Source organism: Tamandua tetradactyla, chromosome 21 (assembly GCF_023851605.1).
Source record: "Tamandua tetradactyla isolate mTamTet1 chromosome 21, mTamTet1.pri, whole genome shotgun sequence".
Lineage (NCBI taxonomy): Eukaryota > Metazoa > Chordata > Mammalia > Pilosa > Myrmecophagidae > Tamandua > Tamandua tetradactyla.
In genome coordinates, this window is record NC_135347.1 from 18904627 (window position 1) to 18925021 (window position 20395).

Consider the following 20395-nt stretch of genomic DNA (forward strand, 5'->3'; position numbering starts at 1 on the left):
CACTTCAACACTGTTTATAATTAGAAACCTTGACAATTACCCTAAATGTCCACTACAAGCTAAGCAAATAGAGCGATTAGGTATATGTGAATATACTGAAATAAAAAAGCACGGTATTATAAAAACAAGTCACAGAATCATTTACATATATTTATGTAAAAAACAAAACTATAAAATATTTTATTTCCTGTGATTATATAAAGCATGTATAAACATTCAAAGAAAAAAATCTAGAAGGAGAGCTTCCAATGATACTTCTAGGGAGGGCACTGGGTTTGTAAGTAATTATTAAAAAATACTTGCCTCTACTGTCTACAAGTAAAATGCAGTCATGTGTAATTTAAAATTTAAAGAAAAAGCAGTAAACATAGACTGATACATTTTTTAAAAATATGCACGTAAAAATTATATTTTATATTTTTCTTCTTCCTTCCCTCTGTGGCAAATGCACAGAATAAGGGTCTGGAAGATTACCTTCCAAAATGATGCTGTAATACTACCTAAAGACATCTTTAATAGAAATAATACACTCAACTCCTGTATTCTCATTTGAAAAAGAGAAGAAAATTTAGTTCATGTTTTATAAAAGAAACATAATTTCAGTTCAGAACTCTTATTACTTAGTTTTAGTAATTTACAATTTTTACATGGTCATGATTGTATGCTGGAATCTTTAAAATCTGGCATTTAGGGGCAGAGGGAAGTAGTTTTCAAAGTTAGAACTTAAATCACTATTAACATTTCAGTTTGTGGCTTTAATAAGTCAAAATATATTTCTAAAGGAATGACAAAATGAGAATATAAAACCAGTTTGGCTTATTTCCTTAGCATTTTACTAATTCTACCTTATACCACTCAAAAACACTAAGATTAAAGCTATCCCTGGTCAGATTTTAATATGAAGGCTGATCCTTCTTGAGATTATTCTGTAAAACCCTGTTACCCTAATATTGAACCAGAACAGTCTGGTGTTCAAATCCAAGAAGTCTCTATTTTATGAATGACACTGCTTTTGAATATATAAATTAAACATTGTTTCTAAGCCATTGTGCTTTTAAGAAATATTGTTAAGTCAGTATTGTTAAAGTTCTGAACAGTGAGAAGAAAATGATGATAAGACAAACTATCATAGCTATCTGGTTTCACCAGGGCTGTGAGAGAAAAGACTAGTCAGTTACTTCTTCCAAAATTAAAAGGTCATCAGTGAGGAAGAAAAATCTTTAAGGACAACCATCAATGGAATTTGGACTTCCCTTACCTATCCTCAGTATCTGTTCAACCTATAGCAATTTGCCTTGGGTAAGTGCCTCCCACATTCCTGATCAAAGAACAATTTCCTTTAGACAGGATCTGGCATTGAGATCACAGGGATCTCAGACCTTAGTTTGCTTTCTCTTTTGCAACATGAGAGGGTTCTACTAGATGCCTAATATAACATCCATCTCTAAGAGTCAATGAGTCAAGTTTTCATCAAAGGCCCCTAAGTAAGTCAACACTCCTTTTATTTCATATCATGAAAGTACTTTTATATTATGTACCAGTTTTATCTAATATCTTTAATTTAATTCAACAATATTTAATAGTAAATATCCAGCATCTCTTATATTTAATTTATATTCAAAGAACATGAGCTGGTGATGACAATTCAAAAAAAGTCATATACACAAGTAGCTGTCATAGAGAGAATCAGGTAATAAATCATTTGAGCAGACTGTAAAATCTGTTAGCCAAAAGGCAGGTACAATTCCATTTCAAGGAAGTACTTATTATTTAAGGTGAAGAATTACTGACTAAAAAGTGCCAACATTTATTTTCTTGTCACGATGAAACTTGGAAAACAAACTGAGTTTAATAATAAAGACTTTGACTTAATTACATACATTTAATTTTATAACAAAGCACTTTTTATATAATTTAAAACACACATGCTTTGATTGAAAAGTGATTGTAAATGGTTCCAGTTTTCATCCACCTGTGATGACAACGCTGTCATTTCTTCTAGGAGTACTGGTTCTGAAGGAAGCATTTTAAGGTGTAACTGAAAAAAAAATTAGATGTGGAGTCAATGCTGCTGTACTGATCAGCAAAAGAAAATAAAAACTACAAAGTTTCACTGTCCAATATGGTAGGTACTAGCCACATGTAAGTTATTTAAATTCAAATTAAAATTCAAGAAAATCCAAAAGTTAGTTTTGCAGTCATATTAGTCACATTCCAAATGCTTTATAGCCACATGTGCAGATACAGAACATTTCCATCTTCTCAGAGAGTTTGATATTAGACAAGACAGCTATAGAGAAAGCAAGTTGGAAAAACTAGCTTACATTACACTTACTTTTAGAAACAATGCAAGGTATGCCTGGGCCAACTCAAAATCGCGCTTTCTGTCTAACATCATCCTGATCATTTTCAAAAAGCTCTGCATGACTTCTACAGATCCACCAAAATCAGGAGACAAGCTTCGCAGCTCCATTTCAATTCCAGATGGGCCTAATTCTTTCAGAAGGCTGAGAGCAGAGTCATCTGTATTATATTTTAAAAAGAATCCAGTTATTACCTTTAATCACTTTACTTAGGAAACTGCAGTTTTTATTCATTTATATCCCAAGCAACATGTCTTCAAATTGCACAGAAAATCCTTTCTGTAGGTTAGTTTTTTCATGTTAATTAGTAGAATGAACAACACAATAAGAGAAAATCACTGCAAACACTGGAAGAATGAAAGTATTAAAAGGACTATTTCCCTTTTTTTGCTAGTTTTAGTAATTTAAGCTTTTTCCCCTTGCTGCTAAAATACAGAAAAATACATAAAATTAGAAGGGAAACTTCATCCCTTATTGTCACTCACCCCAAACCTACTTCTCTCTAGAAGTAAATCTATGGGATCATATATATCTTACAGAACCACATTCAATGCACTTAAAACCACTTTTACATGTAAGCCATTTAATATTACAACGGCCATGCTATGCTTGTACTTTTTTGAAAAAGAAAAATGCCAATGCCAAAAATCTAATAAATTTTATCTTCTGTCCCTCAGTGTATACTAAACAATAGTGTTTTTCTTCCATAAATATAACAAATGACTTCCTTTTATGATCCTGCTGTTCTTTCATTATCTACAATGGCCTGTCGGCACCATTCCTTGATTTTCCCCAATTTGATCTCAAGTAAAACAAAAGTACTTGTGATTTTCTTAATTGCTTACAATTAATATGGTTCATCTTTGTACTGTAAAGCATACCCTGCAAACCTTAGATCTATCAGCCCACTCAGTAAATCAATTTAAAATTTTTTTGGGGGGGGCGATAATTTGGGACCATTTTAAAAAGATAAAAATCTAAGACAAAAGTCTTTGCCATACTGCAAATTGTATTTGTAAATAAAAACAAAAGGTTTGCAAATTACCTGGTACAAAGATGATGGACAACAGAAAGACCATTTTGTTGTAAACGTTAATAAACATGTGCACCTCCAAATACCAAAAAAATTCTTATCTTCCATACAAAGTGAAAGGTTTTCAAAAGATTATAATATCAATATCATCAGTTTAGAGTCAAACTAATTTAATATAATAAAATAAAAGCTAAAATTACTTCAAAGAACAATCAAAATTCCCTTTTTAGTTTGAAAATGCTTTTTCAACTGCATGTTTTCAATTATTGACATATCAGCTCATATTTCAATTTCTCCTCATATAAAACAAAATAAGCTGAAGATACTTGTTAAAAATTTTTTATAGTTCAACTTACATTTATTATTTTCTAGTCCTTCTTCAAGTTTCAAGCAGAAATCTGATTTTTGAGCCAAAATTCCAAGATTTACCACTTTAGACTTAAGCAGAAACAAAGAGTTTTATTCAAAGAATACAAGTGTAACAAAAGCTTACAGTTTATAACTAAAAGCAGTCAATAATTTATATCTTTTCATTTATAACTAAAATCAGTCTTGGTAAAGAACTGCAAAAGCACAACACAAAAACACATATCATATACTTAGAATGCTCCACAATTTCATTTTTACCTGCTGGGGATCATTATTTTGTTCAGGTGCAACATATCTGGGTACAAGGCCAGGAACTGTAGGAATAAAAAATGGTGCTGATTTGGGTATTTTGGGTGGTTCCTTTGGTTTATTCTTTTTCTGGTGAAATAAGAAAGGAAAAATGACTAGTAAGCAATTATATTTTAACCAACAGTAATTTGTTAGCAGAGATAGCTTCCTCTACTTAGAGGAGGTCTTTAGGAGCTTTGGTTAATGCCTAAGGTAGCAAAAAAAAAAAAATTTAATTTAATCTAATCCAGTGTGATTATCAGCAGGGTCTACATATATATTCGTGTTGAGAGCACTTAGTAGGCCTTTGGACGAGACAAAAGTTCACCCTGCAACCACAGAATGATTAGAAACTGAATGCTATTTAAATACACTTCTTCAACTTATAAAACAAGACAAAAAATGCTACTTTAATGTTTGATATTTCTGCTTTTAGGCATTCGGGAATGCAATATTAAGTCAATCATAGGATTACCTTAATAATATCAAGATTAAGTAGATTTTTCCACCGTGATTCAGGGAGGAGTGACAGAGTCACCAACTGTTCATTCAACTGTTCTGGTGAATCATACTCTATCATTTCATCACTTGGTTCTGAGGTTTCTTCTGACAATTCTACATCTTAAAAAGTTTTCAGGTAGAATAAATTAATTCAAAATTATTTTTTATCACATAAAAGCAACTTTGATCAGTCTAAATCCATTCATAATTTCATAACATATTCACTCAATATATCCTTGTAAATACTTTGTCTATTTCATTTCCAAAACCTTCTTTTTTATTTCTCAAATTAACCACATCTCCCATCACCACCCAAAACACCTTTCACTGGTCTACTATTTGATCAACACTACATCAATTATGCATGGATTTATCAAGTCATAAAAATATTTTATATCAGTTAAAAATACTTTGGTTGAATGAACTACTTTCCTCTCAGCAGCAATAGCACTTACATTAAATTTCCAAATTTACACCTCAAAAATTATTTTACTATTTTGTGATTACCTTGGGTTTGACAAGTACCAGGAAGCATCACTACTGAAGGGACATAATCTGTAGGAAGTGGCCGCAGTGAAACAACTGAATACAGGGAGATACTGGACCTGAGAAATCAAAACCACATAAGCAAGTATTTTAGAACTACAAACAAGTTCTTTCAGAAGAACTTTAATTATTGGTAATAATCTCTATAACCTTGAGTTTGGCTACAGATTCCAATCACTTATTAGTTAGGAAAAGACCTCAAAGATTAATACACAACTATGTGATGATATTGTGAGGTCTTGATTGTATACCATGTATGAATTATATACGTGTGTGAAGATATGTCCTAAAAACATTTTTTTAAAAGATTCATTAATTTGAAAATGCCTTGATTTATGTCAGAGATGTCATCACAAGAAAGCTGTGTATAAACTTATTACTAATGGGATCTTTCGTGTTCACCATAGTTCAAAAACATGTTTGTTTAAGAAACATTAATAATAAATAATACATATATAAAGTAAAATAACCTCCACATCATGTTTCAATAAATATTAATATATATATACAAAAATTGTAACTGAAGGAAAGATGGACTCACTGAGTAAGTCAGGGAGAACATGCTAATCATCCTCTTGGGGTTGCTGACCAGTAATGAATTTCTCCTTCTCTGGACTGTTCCTCTAAGAGGCCATGTTTCTGCTTCTTGACCCTGTACCCTGGCTGGATGACTAATCAAGATACAGACACCTGTCTCAAAATGGGCTAATCAGATTTCTTTCCCAAACATTGAGAATGTGGAATGGAAAATAATTGGGAATCTCGGGTTCTGAGTTATATTAATAGCAGCTCTATAAAGAGATGACCCATACTCTAGTATGGTCATCTCTAGTATGTTAGGTTCCATAATCACTAGTTTCCTCTTATCTTGATTGTTCAAGCCTCATAGATTCCAGGGGCTACTCATTTTGCTTATTAAAGCAAACACAGTCTATTTCTATCGTTTGTAGAATTCACTTCTTTATCTGAGAATTTTAATGAAAAAATTTTAGAATTAAAATTAGAAAAGGTTTCAACCCAGTAAGAGTTAAATGAATCTGACATATAAACCCAGGAAATAGACAAAACTTTTTCTAGACCCAGACGATATTCATTTCTTTGAGTGATCAGAAAGACTCTATACATTCATCATAGTGGAATTTGAAGACCATCATAAATATAGTTACATGGTTATGAAGACCCATACAACTAGGATAAATCCTAGAAAGCATTCTGACCATGCTGGTGCTATGTTTTATAAAGTACATCAAAGTTTCATAAGTGAGTGTACAAGTTTGTAAAGCAGAAGTGGGGCAATGGTAGGAGGGCCAGGGCTTGGCTGGGGACTCCCTGGTCACTTAACAGTTTTCTAGCCTTTTTTAAAAAAAATCCACTTACTCTTACTTCAAATGAAAGTCAAATATTATAAAATAAAAATCAGTCATGTGGTTTAGAATACATACTTGAGCAAAGCTGGTTAAATTATCAAGCAGATGTTGAATCAATTGTAGGCTTAAGGTTAATTCACTATCTGTGTTAAACTTATGATACATGTAAATAAAAAAACTAAATGATAATTTCAGCCACTATGTTTCTCTGACAGTATCATCTTCCTTCAATTTCCCTTCTCCAAACAGGAGATCTGGATGAAAGAACTTACCACAGATAAATTCCAAGGTGGTCCACATGGGAAGTGGCCAGAAAGTCTCCAGTAGGGGACATGGTAACATTGAGAGGAGCTGAGTCCAACAAAAAGCAGTCTATAAGGCTATTAAAAGAATTAAGATGGTAAAAGTATTTGGACTATCAAAAGAATTAAGTTGTTAAAAGTATTTGGGTTCTACCAAAATGAATATAATTAGGCAGAAAAATATATACACACACACATATTTAAAATACAAAGAATAGGAAATGCAAAAACTTCACATTTTTGTTCTTTTAAACCACGGTCACCATTAAGACAACAGTAACATAACAGCCTGTCAACTAAGTTACTATGTGAAAATCAATTCTCCTCATGAGAAAGACTCAGAACAATAAACAAATAAGTAACTAGAGGATTTTCAACAACAGGAAGAATGTAAGAGGAAATGTTCTAATATTCTGAAATGTCATATTTTTGGCAGATAGACTTAAGGACAAGTGTACAGATAGCATACATTTAAAATATATCCAAGATCAGCATGCTATTGCATTGTTTTTCCAGTAAAAATAATAAAAGGTTTAAACTAAGAAGAAAGGAACAAGACAAAATGAATGAGGCTGTTTGGTACTGGAAAAAAAAACTTTTGAGCATTTTTACCTGTTTTTTCAAACAGGTAGCCACATTATATAGAAAATATGAAAATTCAGTTTATAGAATTTAACTGCAAAGCAGTTTATAGAAATTAATGTCACAACTTTACAATGCTGGTGGGGTTGAAAGACTGGGATGGGTGGGGACACTTACGCCTAGCTAGGAGATTCAGAACAGGCTACACAGAGCAGGATGTGAAATAGAAAGGATTTCAATGATGGGGATAATAGAAAAAGCGTTCCTGGCTGAGGGAAACGTGCAGGGCAAGGAGGGGAAAAATACAACTAGGTTTACAGTAAGGACTGAAATTTGGTGGGACCATCAAGCATGGCGCAAGGCTATGGAGAGGGTCTTGAATACCAAGTATCACTGGAAAGCCACTAAACCTCTTGAGATGGTGATACATATAATCATTACTTTCATAAGAAAAACTACCATCAGAATGCAGAATATTTTTGAACAGGAATAGTGAGATTATGGTAGCAACCATTTAACAAACAATGGAAATGTGAACTAGGATGGTGGCAGCAGGAAGCAAAAAGAGGTGGATTTAAGGGGCAAAGGGTAAGGCCTTAACTCGTCTGCCTAAAAGACTCCTCAGGCTGCCTAAGAGTAGGAATACTTTTTCATTAATCCAAGAATATTTTCAAGAGATGTATACTGGTTTTAATTGCAACAGATTTAAGAACTACTTTATTAACTGAAGTCAGTACATTTTCCATGGGAAGGTACAACAAAATAAATTCACAATCTGCAGGAAGTAAAACAAATTCTTTCAGGAAAAAAAATGACACCACCAACATTCTGATAGTGATCTGTGCTAGGAAGGACCCTGAGCACCTCTGCATACTAGCTGATTTACTTCTCAAAACGCTGTGCAACAGATCCATCCCCACTATATAGATCAGAAAACAGAGGCCTAGTGAGATTTGAAAACTTGTTCAAGGCAGAAAGCACCCAAGCCAGGATTTTTATCCAAGCAGTCTACACCCTTAACCATTATAAACTCTATAAAACCACTACTGAACTCAAATGCACAACAAAGAATTTGATAGCAGGTACATACCCAGGAGATGCTTATGCTGGTGATTCATGGACCACACTATGAGTAGTTCAAATGTAAATGAGGACACTTTAGTGGAGACATTAAATGACCTGCCCATGGCAAAACACTTCTCTCAAATTTGCTGAGAGAGCCATTGACAATTTCAACCTTAAACAATGAATGTAACAGAAGAGAGACTAAAATGAGAAGCACTGGAAACAAATACACCAAAGTGTGTACTCGACAATGACTGCTACCTATTAGTTCTCAGGGAGAAAAAAAGGGTGTAATCTGTCTGATTTCTGCTCGAACCTGTCATGGAAACTCCTAAGAACGGCTTTTCTTGGGGATCAAGTGAATTAGGGGAAAGGAAACCTTCGCTATGCACCTACTATACACCAGAGACTGTGTAAAAATAGTTATGTTAATTCACTGTATCTAAACAACCCAGACCAGAAGATAGCATTACCCTGATGTATACTGAAAATGTTACCATTTCTTCCTTTTTCTTGATCAATATTTGTTAATCAAAATTTTAAAGATGTGAGGGATGAAACTTCCTAAGTATTTGTAATCTATTGTTAAAAAGAGAATTTGTCATTTGAGTAAACTTATTTTGCTTGATGCTATAATCATTTTGTCAAACTAATTGTGCAACTTCATTTCCACAGCTGTTGTGGGTGGGTAGACTGGCCTTCCATTATGTAACAGCACCAAATTGAGGAAGGTGATTTGTATATACACAGCATATTTTACACTGCCACTTTGTTCATTACACTTAAGTGTGCTGGCTTAATCCTAGATGGAAAACTACCATAGAGTCTCCTACTAATTACACAAAATGAAAAGTCATGGGAACACCAAAATTTTTTTTCTGGAAGAACATTAATACAATTTCCATTCTAAGGGACTGGATTTTCAAGCACAAGAGTACTGCATATACAGCTAACATTCAATAAGTCTTCTCTGATTATTATTCTGAACAAATACAGATAGTGTCTAGATGCTCTATCTTTAAAGTGATAGAAATGCCTTTCATAGGAATTAAAGAGTAAGACAAAGGGAAGGTTTTGTTTCAGTGAAAAATGTGCAAAACAATGTTCTATTCCACTTATTTTCATGTAACACTCCTCAGAAAGCAGGTGTTGGGGGTAGGACAGCAGAAAATACAAGATTCTAAAAAATCTGCTTAATTTTATATTTTTCTCACCCCCAAAGTATTTAGATTTGAACTTCCAATAGATCAAAAAAATACACAAAAACAAAAGTGTGGTGGTGATAGGGGAATGCCAGCTAATTTCAAGAATAAAAAAATTTCAACTTTGTTTCTGATCATCCCCCAAATATAAAAGTATTTTCAGCTTTTTCAAAAAACTTTATAGGAAATAGTTCAACATCCATGCAGTTTGTTTTAGATAGGCAAGTACACCTGTATATTATTATACCCTCAAGTTTCCTCAGAGGTAGCTTCATTTTTCAGGCTGTGTAGAGGACATTCATTCTTTAAATAACATGTTTTACAAGGAAGTCCCAAAGGTTGCCATATTAATTATATTTTTAAAAATAGGGGAGTCAAAAAAAACCCAAACAACAGTTACCAAATCACATGATAAACTACTATATACATAAATAATATATAAACTTTAAATATGTTCATGGGGACATTATAAGTCTGTGAGGTTGACATATAACCAGAAGTTCACACCATTGCTCATACTGATTCTTAGTTCTTTATTATCTGCTATATCAAGAAAAATCAATTCATCCTTAGACCAACCAACTGAACAAGGTTGATATAATAACTGTTAGAAAATTAAGTTTGGGAAAGAAACTCTATTTATTTATTTATTTTTTCTTTAGTGAAAACATATTTTTGTTCAATCAGTGTAGATTTTATTAGGTTTTCTTTTAATGGTCCCTCTGTGGCTTATTCCCTGCTATCGCATTTCAAAAAGGCTTAGTTTCATGCCTCTATATTCACTTAAAAATTGCCTCAATGTTCATCCAAAAATAATATATTAGAGTTGAAAACCTTCAAATTTGTTCAACTTTTCACTGAAATAAGTAATTCAGCAAAAAGCTAATGCTGAGTCAAAGGTTGGTGGCTTTGAATGCTACTTTCAGATCCTAATTTTTCTATTTCAAATATAACTTACCATTTTCTAAAAATATTTTTCAAAGTTAGTACTATACGGATCTCTCCCACCTAATGTGACCTAAAACTACTAACATGGAAAATAAAAAGGAATTTATGGAAACTCTATTACTTGAACAACTTTCCTAGTGTAAAGCAATGCAAATAATAATTTTCGTTTTCAGAAAACAGCAAAAGTTCAAGCAGCAACAGACTTGCAATATTTCTAATGATGTCTTTAAAAAGATTTTTACATTTTAAAGTTGGCAAGTACCAACTTTAGTAAACTTGCAGAAGCTAGAAGTGAATATGTTAACCAATTAGTTTTTGCTTTACCCTATTTTAAGCAAAAAAGAGACACACCTGTGGGGGAAAAAGCCCCTAGTTATTAGAGCTGAACCTGTTACCAACACCCTTTTGTTGTACATATTTCAAATTCCATCTGCATGCTGGACAGACAGGTAGGTGTGCCCCAGTCCTACTTCAAACTTGGAAGAAGATGAGGACACTGGGGCTTTTTCCTTGCTAAAGGTCACAATACTTTCAGGTATAAACTTATCTCATTCCTGAGAAAGAGGAGGAAGTAGAGTTGGGCAGAGTTTAATTTAGGTAATTCAGAGGATTAAAAAATACCGTCTTCCTTCTCATTTTTCTGACTCATCTTGGTGTTCATGGTATGTTCCTAAGCTAGTCCCACTACTCTTTTTTCATTTAGACTCAATCTAAGCAATTCTATGTTAAGTGATATGATTTTAAAATGTTCTCACTTCTACACAAATTTTAAAAAACAAAGCGCACACACACACGCACACACACACACACACACACACACACACACACAGTCTCCATTGTTTAAATTACTTTGCAAAATTAGATGTTTTCTATTCAAGTGCTGGTTTAGTATAACAATCCAAAAACTAGATTTCTGAGAACTGCTGGGCTTTACCCAAATCCTACAACACTGGCTTTCACTACTATAAGGTGTCTAAAACCTCTCCTTTCAAGGATTATGTTACACACAGAGAAGATGTAATATACAAAAAGAAAAAGTTAGGGAATTTGACCTTTTATCTAGATTCAAAATGAACTAAAGGAAGCCAAAAGCCTATAGTCTTAAAGTCTAAGCTCCATTAGGAGTATCAAAAAAGGCCACATAAGCTTTCTTAAGGTTTCTGTTATTCATTTCTATATCTTGACTTATTAGGAACAGAAAACTTAAGAGAGATTACATTTTTCTCACTTTTATGTCACTACCTGTGCTGGGTTGAAAGGATGTTTGTCCCCTAGAAAAGACATGTTTTAATCAAAATCCCATTTCATAAAAGCAGAATAATCCCTATTCAATACTGTATGTTTGAAACTGTAATCAGAGCATCTCCTTGGAGATGTGATTTAATCAAGAGTGATGGATTAGGTGACGGATGACATGTCTCCAGCCATTTGGGTGGGTCTTGATAAATTTCTGGAGTCCTATAAAAAAGGAAACATTTTGGAAAATGAAAGCGATTCAGAGAGAGCCAGAGAAGAACGACACAGCCACGAGAAGCAGAGAGCCCACTAGCCAGCGACCTCTGGCAATGAAAAAGGAAAACGTCTCCCAGGGAGCTTCATGAAACAGAAAGCCAGGAGAGAAAGCTAGCAAACGATGCCTTGCTCCCCATGTGTCCTTCCAGTCAAGAGAGAAACTGTGACTGCGTTTGCCATGTGCTTTCTCACTTGAGAGAGAAACCCTGAACTTCATCGGCCTTCTTGAACCAAGGTATCTTTCCCTGGATGCCTTTGATTGGGTATTTCTATAGACTTGCTGTAACTGGGACATTTTCTCAGCCTTAGAACTGTAAACAAGCAACTTATTAATTCCCCTTTTTAAAAGCCATTCCATTTCTGGTATATTACATTCCGGCAGCAAAACTCCAAGAATAAAATACGGTCAGGTTAGAAAAATCACCAAATACATTCACATTCAAAAAGCACAGAATCCAGGAACTATAAATAAGTCACATAAAAAGACACTAACTGAGAAATCACTTGATAGAAGTTAGGGATTTAAAAATAAACTCACCACCCAGATGGAAGGTCCCAAGTCCTAACAGAGCAATCCATTGAAGCACTTATTAACCAGCGACCATCAGGACTGAAAGCCTTAAAAAAAATATATATATATATATATATATATATATATATATATATACACACACTATATGTGTACAAAATTATATAATCGTATACAATATACATATTACACTGCCTTTTACCTGAAATAAAATATGATATCTTATATGTCACTAATTAGGAATTTGAATAGGAATCAGGCTTTTACATGAACTACGAAAGTTTAACACACTAAAAGTATCACCCCAATTTTCAATTTTTATCCCAGAGTCTCTTATTTATAGACAACAAACTGTATTTCACTACAAATCATTTTTAACATTAAAATGCTGTTCTGAGAACATTGAAATAGAAATATTTTGGTAAGTTAATTTCAGTTTTAAAGCATTTATGAAAGCAACAAAAGCTACATTTCATTGAAAAGGGTCTACACGTCAGACTGGATTACTAAGAATTAATGCAAACTAATATGATTTTGAAGACAAAGACTGCAAATTCTCTTAAAACATTAAATTTACTAAAGAAGATAATTTTCAGCATCAGTTAAAATATTTTCTTAATTATGTTTTATTTCCAAAATACAATTTGAAATCTCAGTAAGTTGAAAGATTGTCAAAAATAAATTTTATAAAGGAACTTTTATACAACCTAAAAAAGTTACTGCTTTTTTATTTATAAAAAATGGCTCTCTAGAATTCTTGCCTGCCACGTGAGAGACCCAGGTTCGACTCCCGGCCTGTGCAATTCCCAAACAAAGAAACCAATAAAAAAATTCAACAAATGGTGCTGCAATAATGGGATATTCACATGGAAAAAGAATGAAATGTGACCCTGCCATACAGCATACAAAAAAAAAAAAAAGGCTCTCCTTGCCAGTAGCACATAAGTATTGTGAGGCCTAAATCAGATCAGATGTGAAACAAGCCCCAAAAGTAAAAACTTTAAGGTTTATAATGTAGTAGGGCTGTTTATCCAGGAGGCTGAACATACCACAGGTATTACGACCATCCATACGGGCAATCACACTTGAAGAAGTGAATGCTGTTTTGGTCATCAGGCTATGATGATTACCACGGAAACTCAAACCACAAGGTCTAGATGGTTTAAGTTACAGAGGTATCGTATAGAGTAAAGGAAGGAAAAAAATAACTAAGAAGTAAGTTCATGATAAAAATGCCCACATACTTAATTACACTGGAATAAATTATTTCTGAGACTTAGACACACATAGTGCAAGTAAATTTTGAAAACAAAATAGGAAGAGCAAGTTGACAGTGACATTTGCAAAAATGTCACTTCATCATAATTACGCCACACCCACCCACTCTTCTAGAGAAGCTGTTAGAATAAATCTTGTTGATGGTAAACTGTGCCAATGTCCTATCTGCAGAGCACAATTTCATGACCAATTTATTTTTCCTACTTTTAAGAAAATGGGTTTGTAGTGCAAACTCTAAGTTTAGGATCTGACAAGGATTAAGAATTTGAGGACTGATAATTAAAATGCAGCTGGTGGGTTTGTCACAAGTAGTTTAGGATTTTATTTTATTTTTCCTGTTTTCAAGTAAGTTATGTGCAAGTACCAAAAGATGGAAATAATGCAAGTGCCCATCAATAGACAAGTGGATAAACAAAATGTGGTATATGATGGAAAATTATGCAGCAGTAAGATGAAATGATGTTCTGAAGCCATATGACAAGATGGATGAACTTGAGGACATAATGCTGACTGGATTAAGCCAGACACAAATGTATAGATCCTGTATGATTTTGCTTTTATGATCTTGGTAAAGGTAAACCCAGAGGCTTATAATATAGAATATGGGGTGCCTAGAGATACATGGAAACTAGAGATGCATGAACAGTTACCTAATGCAGGTAACTTAAATGTAAGGGAATGGATAAAAATGAAGGTAATTCATTAGTGGGTCTATAAGTAACGTCTCCATATTAGGGTGAACATGATTGAAAGGGGTTGTATAGAGTCACATATCTCACTGATTAACACTACAAATATAAATAAGTTCTTTAAAGGTATGAATCTTGTACAAAGAGTTTATAATATAGGAGTATGGGAGAAAAGCTACATTTGCATGCTATAGGCTATATTTAACAGAAGACATCAACAGCACAACAGCAATACCAGGGGTAAATAATGGCATTGGTGGGGGGACAAGGGGAGGTTTGGATTCTCTATTTGTGTGTTTATCGGTAATCTTTCTTTTGGCAGTAATGAAAATTGTCTAAAATGGAGACCACTAAGTAAGGATATTATGAGATATGGACTACTGACTTTGGACATTATACATGATGCCCAATGGATGAAGGTGGCTGAAGGATTCACTAACTGAGAAGTAGAATAGTGAACTGTGTGGTGTATACATATGATCGGATATTGCGCTGCTACAGAAAGGAACAAAATCTTGAGGCATGCAATACTGTGAATGAACCTGTGGCTCACTATGTAATGCAAAATAAGTCAAAAACAAAAGAGCAAGTATTGTATGGTCTCAATTAGAAAATACTTATAAGAAAACTGGGGCCTAGATTATATATTCTTATAGTAGTCACATTTAGTCTGCAGCTATAACTGTTATTCTAGATTTTAAGGGGCTGTGCTATATATGTATAATCTGGTATTTCCCTGGAACTTTGGGTACCTGTGTGTTACATAAGGCTCAGAGCAAGTATTCATCAGTTCTGAAAGTCAGCATTGCCTCACATCATAATTAAAACTACTCCTGTCAATGCTAAAGAACACCTAGGGCTTTATCTGAGACTCTACAAAGGTCCCATATTCTAGGATTACTTTCCAGAAATCTACAACTTCCCGATGGGTTCCTAGGCCAAATAAGTCCTGGAACTCAGAGGGGCCAGCCTCTCCAGAATATCAGCTAGTTCCATTCCACATCCCATATAATTGACAGTCCAAAATGAAAAAGTTAGAATGGGCACAGCCCAAATACCCCTACAGATTGCGAGAAAGAGCAAAGGAGACGGTGGAGTTATAACAGAGAAGACAGGATTTAGCAATGAATATGACTGCTGAATCATTATATTGATATTTCTTGTAGTCTCCAGTATCTCAGAACAGCCAGAAGGAAAAACCTAAAATTGTGGAATGGTAACTTGTACCAAACTCTGAAATCTGTTCTAATTGTTGCAGTGTATTTTGAAATTTATTGCTTTTTGGTGTGTTATTTTTTACAATAAAAAAAATTAAAAAAAGAGATATGCAATTGATACAAAATGACAGCAGTTATTTAATATGCTCCTCAACTGACAAATTTATTTTAAATCCTTTTAAAATGAAACATACCCTTTTTAAATTGATTTATCATATCATCTATCCTAGTATAAGAACATAATTGAAAGTTAAACATAATAGAAAGCTAAAATCTATTAAACTTTGTGGGAATTAAGACACATGAACTTTAGACACAACACTAATTTAAAATAAACCAGGTAACGGATATTCCAAGCAAATGAGCACCTACTATTCTGTTAATCTGATGGCATCTACTCCCGGAGAAATAAATTTTTCATTGTAAATTTTTCTTAAGTTTCCTCCTTTAAAATTAATCCTCAGATCATTATTTATTTTTAAAATCTCCTCAAATTACATATGTTTAAGGCTATCAAAGGATAACAACTTTTAATTATTTCAAAAATTTTTAACTGAAATAAAGTTACAAATGAGTCAAGGTATGTTTAAACTTCCAACATTTTTACCATGTCATTTATTTGGCCTTGGTGTCCAGAAAACTCTCTGACAATCTTTCTAGTTTCTATGTCCAAAACACTGATGGAGAAGTCATCCAGGGCAACACCTAGAATACCACTAGCAAAATAAATGCACCAGTTTTAATAAACAAACAAACAAAAAGCCTAAATTAATTAATATCTCTGACATACTTTAATTTTGTTAATCAAGTATATCTTTACAGAAATTAAGCAAATAGTTGTTCTTTATTAAATGTCTAATTTACGTGGCTTACTCAAAGAACTTTACCAAAGTTTTATCATCATTATCAAGAAAAGAAATTTTTTACCTGTCCCTATGTAGCAGCATCATATTTGGAGATGAATTAAGGGTCACAGAATGGATTAAAATTTTGTTTTTAAAGTTCCAGAATTTGAGTAATCCTTCACTACCAGTTGTAATGGTCAATTGGTTTAATCCATCCACTGCAACACCTCTAACAGATCCGTTATGAGCTTTAAAGTATAAGTTAAAAGAAAGAGAAAAAAATGAAATGGGCAGTAACTCTGAATACTGCATAAAGAGTGTCTCTATTTAAACATCTAAGCTCTCAGTACTCGTATCTTCTAAAATATTAAAATTAATCTGGATATGGGGAAAATAGGAAAAGAATTCTTACTTATTTTATTGGTCAGGTGAACAAAGAAAATCCATCAGGTTCATGCCACAAAGACAATTCCAAAAGGTGGTAAGTTTAACTTTTATAATATCCACTTCCCCCAATGAACAGATAAGGTTATTCTCTTCAAGTACTTCAACATGGTACTTACAATGGGTATTAAGGCAGTAACTGCCATACAGGGCTAAAAACAACCTATCTAAACTCTTAGGATTTAAGGATTAATAAATGCCAGCTACCATGATTAGCCTTGTATTCATTTGTATTATGGAAACAAACAAAAAAATTTCAGTACCTTGCTCTGTACCAAAACTTCCTCGATGTATACCGGACTGCATGTTGTATACATCTACGGCTCCTGATGAAAGGCCAATTACAGCAAAGTTTCCACAAGAAGTTAGATCCACTGCCTTTAAAAGAAGGGGGAAGAACGCACATATAAACACAAAATGATAAAAAACAAACAACTTTTGTCATGCTTTCTGGCTTTCAAAGCATTTTTTATCTATCTTCTTTTACAGAAAAAAGCATGATAAATGAATTGCTTCACTGATTTTCTTTAACATTTAATCTACTCATGCCATTTTTGGGGGGTTATAAAGATAAATCCCCTTGATTCTATCTCTATTCCCTAAGAAGATGAAGACATTATTATTCAAGACAAGAAAACATAACCAAAGTCACAAATTCAAGAGAACTGTGTATCTGGGGGCCTTCAACATTTAATTTATTTACAAAAGAACTATCATAAAAGCATTCCACTGCCTAATTTCTCTTTCCTTTGTTATGGTTTGGAGCTATGAACCCCAGAAAAACACGTTAACTTGTCTATTTTTGTGAGTGTGAATCCATTGTAAATAGGGACCTTCTGATGGAGCTAATTCAGTTAAGAAGGGGCCCAAACCCAATCAAATGTGTCTTAATCCCACTACTGGAGGTCTTGTATAAGTAGAATGAAATTCCGAAAGAGAAAGCCAGCAGGACCAGCCAGAAGCTGAAGACCAATGGTAACCAGAAGGGAAAGGAGAGGCCAGGAGAGTACGCCACGTGCATTGATATGTGAGAGACGGATCAAGGACAAACGGCAGACAGCCCCTTCGGGAAGAAAGTGTCACCTTAATGACACATTAATGTGGACTATTTCATTGTTTAAGTCAAGTCACTGCATGGTATTTTCCTGAGCAGTTATGAAAACTAAAATAACTTTACCTCTGTATTTGCTTCCAAAGATGATATAAAGCTAAAACAAACCATTAGCTAGAATGTTCAATTAAAAAGTCCAGAAGCTCAAAATATTTCAATTATAACTTTTCTGGAAGGAAACTTGTAATACACTGCCTAGAAAACATTTAGTTACCTTTGAATAATAAATAATCCTTTAATGCATTGGCTCTGTAATAATTACTTTTCCTTAATACTTACTAGTGGCATTACTCCAGGTAGCTGAAGTCACCACCAAAACAACCAGTAGCAGTTCAGCATTATTGTATGTACATATATTAACTGCCACATAAGTGAACACTACAGGCTGTAGATTAAGAATGTAGGTACCAGATGAAAACATCCTCAGTTCAAATCCCAGTTCTGCCCCACACTAGCTTTGCTGACCTCAGGCATTATATTAAACCTCAGTTTTATCTCCTATAAAAAGAGGCTAATAATAGAACATATCACAGGATTATTGTAAGGATAATATGTAAGGGTCTGGGAAAGTAAGCATAACACAGAGTATAGAGCATACTATGTATTAACTTACAAAGTCATTTGTACAAAATAGGATCAAATGTTAAATTAACCTTTTCATAAGCATTTTCAAAAACAAAGGCATCCACTATAAATCTATTTGAATTAATAAACAAGTTCATAATGGTTGCAAGGTCTAAGGCCAATATATAAAAGTCAACTATATTTGCTACACTCACAGTGAGCAAACCAAAACTGAAATTAAGGAAACAATTCCACTCATAACAGCACTGAATGGGAAAGAATAGTCTTTTCACCTAACGGCGCTGGGATAACCTGTAATTCACATTGTAATCAAAAACTTAAATTTAAGTGCTAAAACACGTAAGACCTTTAGAAGAAATCATGGAGTAAATCTTTATGATCGTGAGTTAAGCAACCGTTTCTCAAAAAAGCACAAGGGATCAAAGAAAAATAGTTAAACTGTATTTAATCAAAATTTAAACTCTTGTGCTGCAAATGATATCAAAAGAAAAAAGTCTACAATGCAAATCACATAACTGATAAGAACTTGTATCTAGAATATATAAAGGACTCATAACTAAATAATAAAAATATTTTTTAAAAAACACTAAAAAATGGGCAAAGGAACAGACATATTTCCAAGGAGATATAAAAACAACCAATAAGCACATGAAAAGATGCTTAAAATCATTAATCATTAGGGAAATGCAAACCAAAACCACAATGAAAAACATTTTCTCACCCACCAAGATGGCAAAAAGACAGGTATTAAGCACTGGCAAGGATGCAGAGAAATTGGAATGTACATACGCTGCTAATGGAAACATAAAATGGTGCAATACTTTGGAAAACAGGTGACAGCTACTCAAAAATGTTAAACATAGTTTTACCTTATTACCCAACAATTCCTCTCCTAGGTATAAACCCAAAAGAAATAAAAACATATGTCCACACAGAAACTTTCACACTACTATTCATACAAATTTAAAATAGCCAAAAAATAAAAACCCAAATGTACATCCATGGATGGATAAATAAAACATATAGTATCCATAAAATGGAATAAATGAAGCACTGACAAATGCTATGACATGGATAAAACTTGAAAAAGATTATGCTAAGAATCCAGTCACAAAGACCACATATTGAGTAATTCTGTTATTTTGAAATGTCAAAAATAGGTGAGTCTATAGAGAAAAAAAGCAGACTCTGGTTCCTAGGGTTGGGAAGACAGATGGACAGGGTAATGGAAAATGAATGCTAATAGGTACAGGGTTTCTTTCTAGGATGATAAAAATGTTCTAAAATTAGATTAGACAGAGCGAAAGAGAAAGAGAAAGAAAGACAGAAAGAAAAGAAAAGGGAGGAAGAGAGGGAGGGATAAAGACAGGGGAGGGAGAAAAGAAGAAAGGAAGGAAAAAGGACTTTAAGACCCATATTCATTGAATATAGTATTGTATACTCAACATAATTCAAGCAAGAAAGTATACAGTTAAATGATGAAATCAACTTCAAAGGTTATTCTATGTAATTCGGTATTACTTAGAAAATAAAAGTAACCAAATATCACATCTGGTTATATATAAAGCTTAACTTCAGCCTAAATCAGAAAACTGAACACTTCACATTAAGGGATAATT

At 33.4% G+C, this 20395-nt stretch overlaps 1 protein-coding gene across 2 annotated transcripts in view; it reads right to left on the minus strand.

Annotated features, from left to right (window-relative positions):
- Nucleotides 1–1787: 1787 nt before the first annotated feature.
- The window catches only part of WDR36 (WD repeat domain 36), a 45619-nt gene continuing 27011 nt past the window's right edge, over nt 1788–20395 (minus strand). Inside the window, exons 13-23 of one of the 2 annotated variants that reach the window (XM_077138999.1) lie at nt 17344–17458; nt 16719–16884; nt 16399–16507; nt 12617–12696; nt 6740–6847; nt 5062–5159; nt 4529–4674; nt 4024–4143; nt 3753–3834; nt 2336–2523; nt 1788–2038 (exon numbers count right to left, since the gene is read on the minus strand). In XM_077138999.1, the coding sequence (XP_076995114.1) occupies nt 1889–2038; nt 2336–2523; nt 3753–3834; nt 4024–4143; nt 4529–4674; nt 5062–5159; nt 6740–6847; nt 12617–12696; nt 16399–16507; nt 16719–16884; nt 17344–17458 (1362 nt within the window). In that variant the 3' untranslated portion in view covers nt 1788–1888. The remainder of the gene's footprint in view (nt 2039–2335; nt 2524–3752; nt 3835–4023; nt 4144–4528; nt 4675–5061; nt 5160–6739; nt 6848–12616; nt 12697–16398; nt 16508–16718; nt 16885–17343; nt 17459–20395) is intronic. The other variant, XM_077139000.1, reaches the window with a different exon arrangement.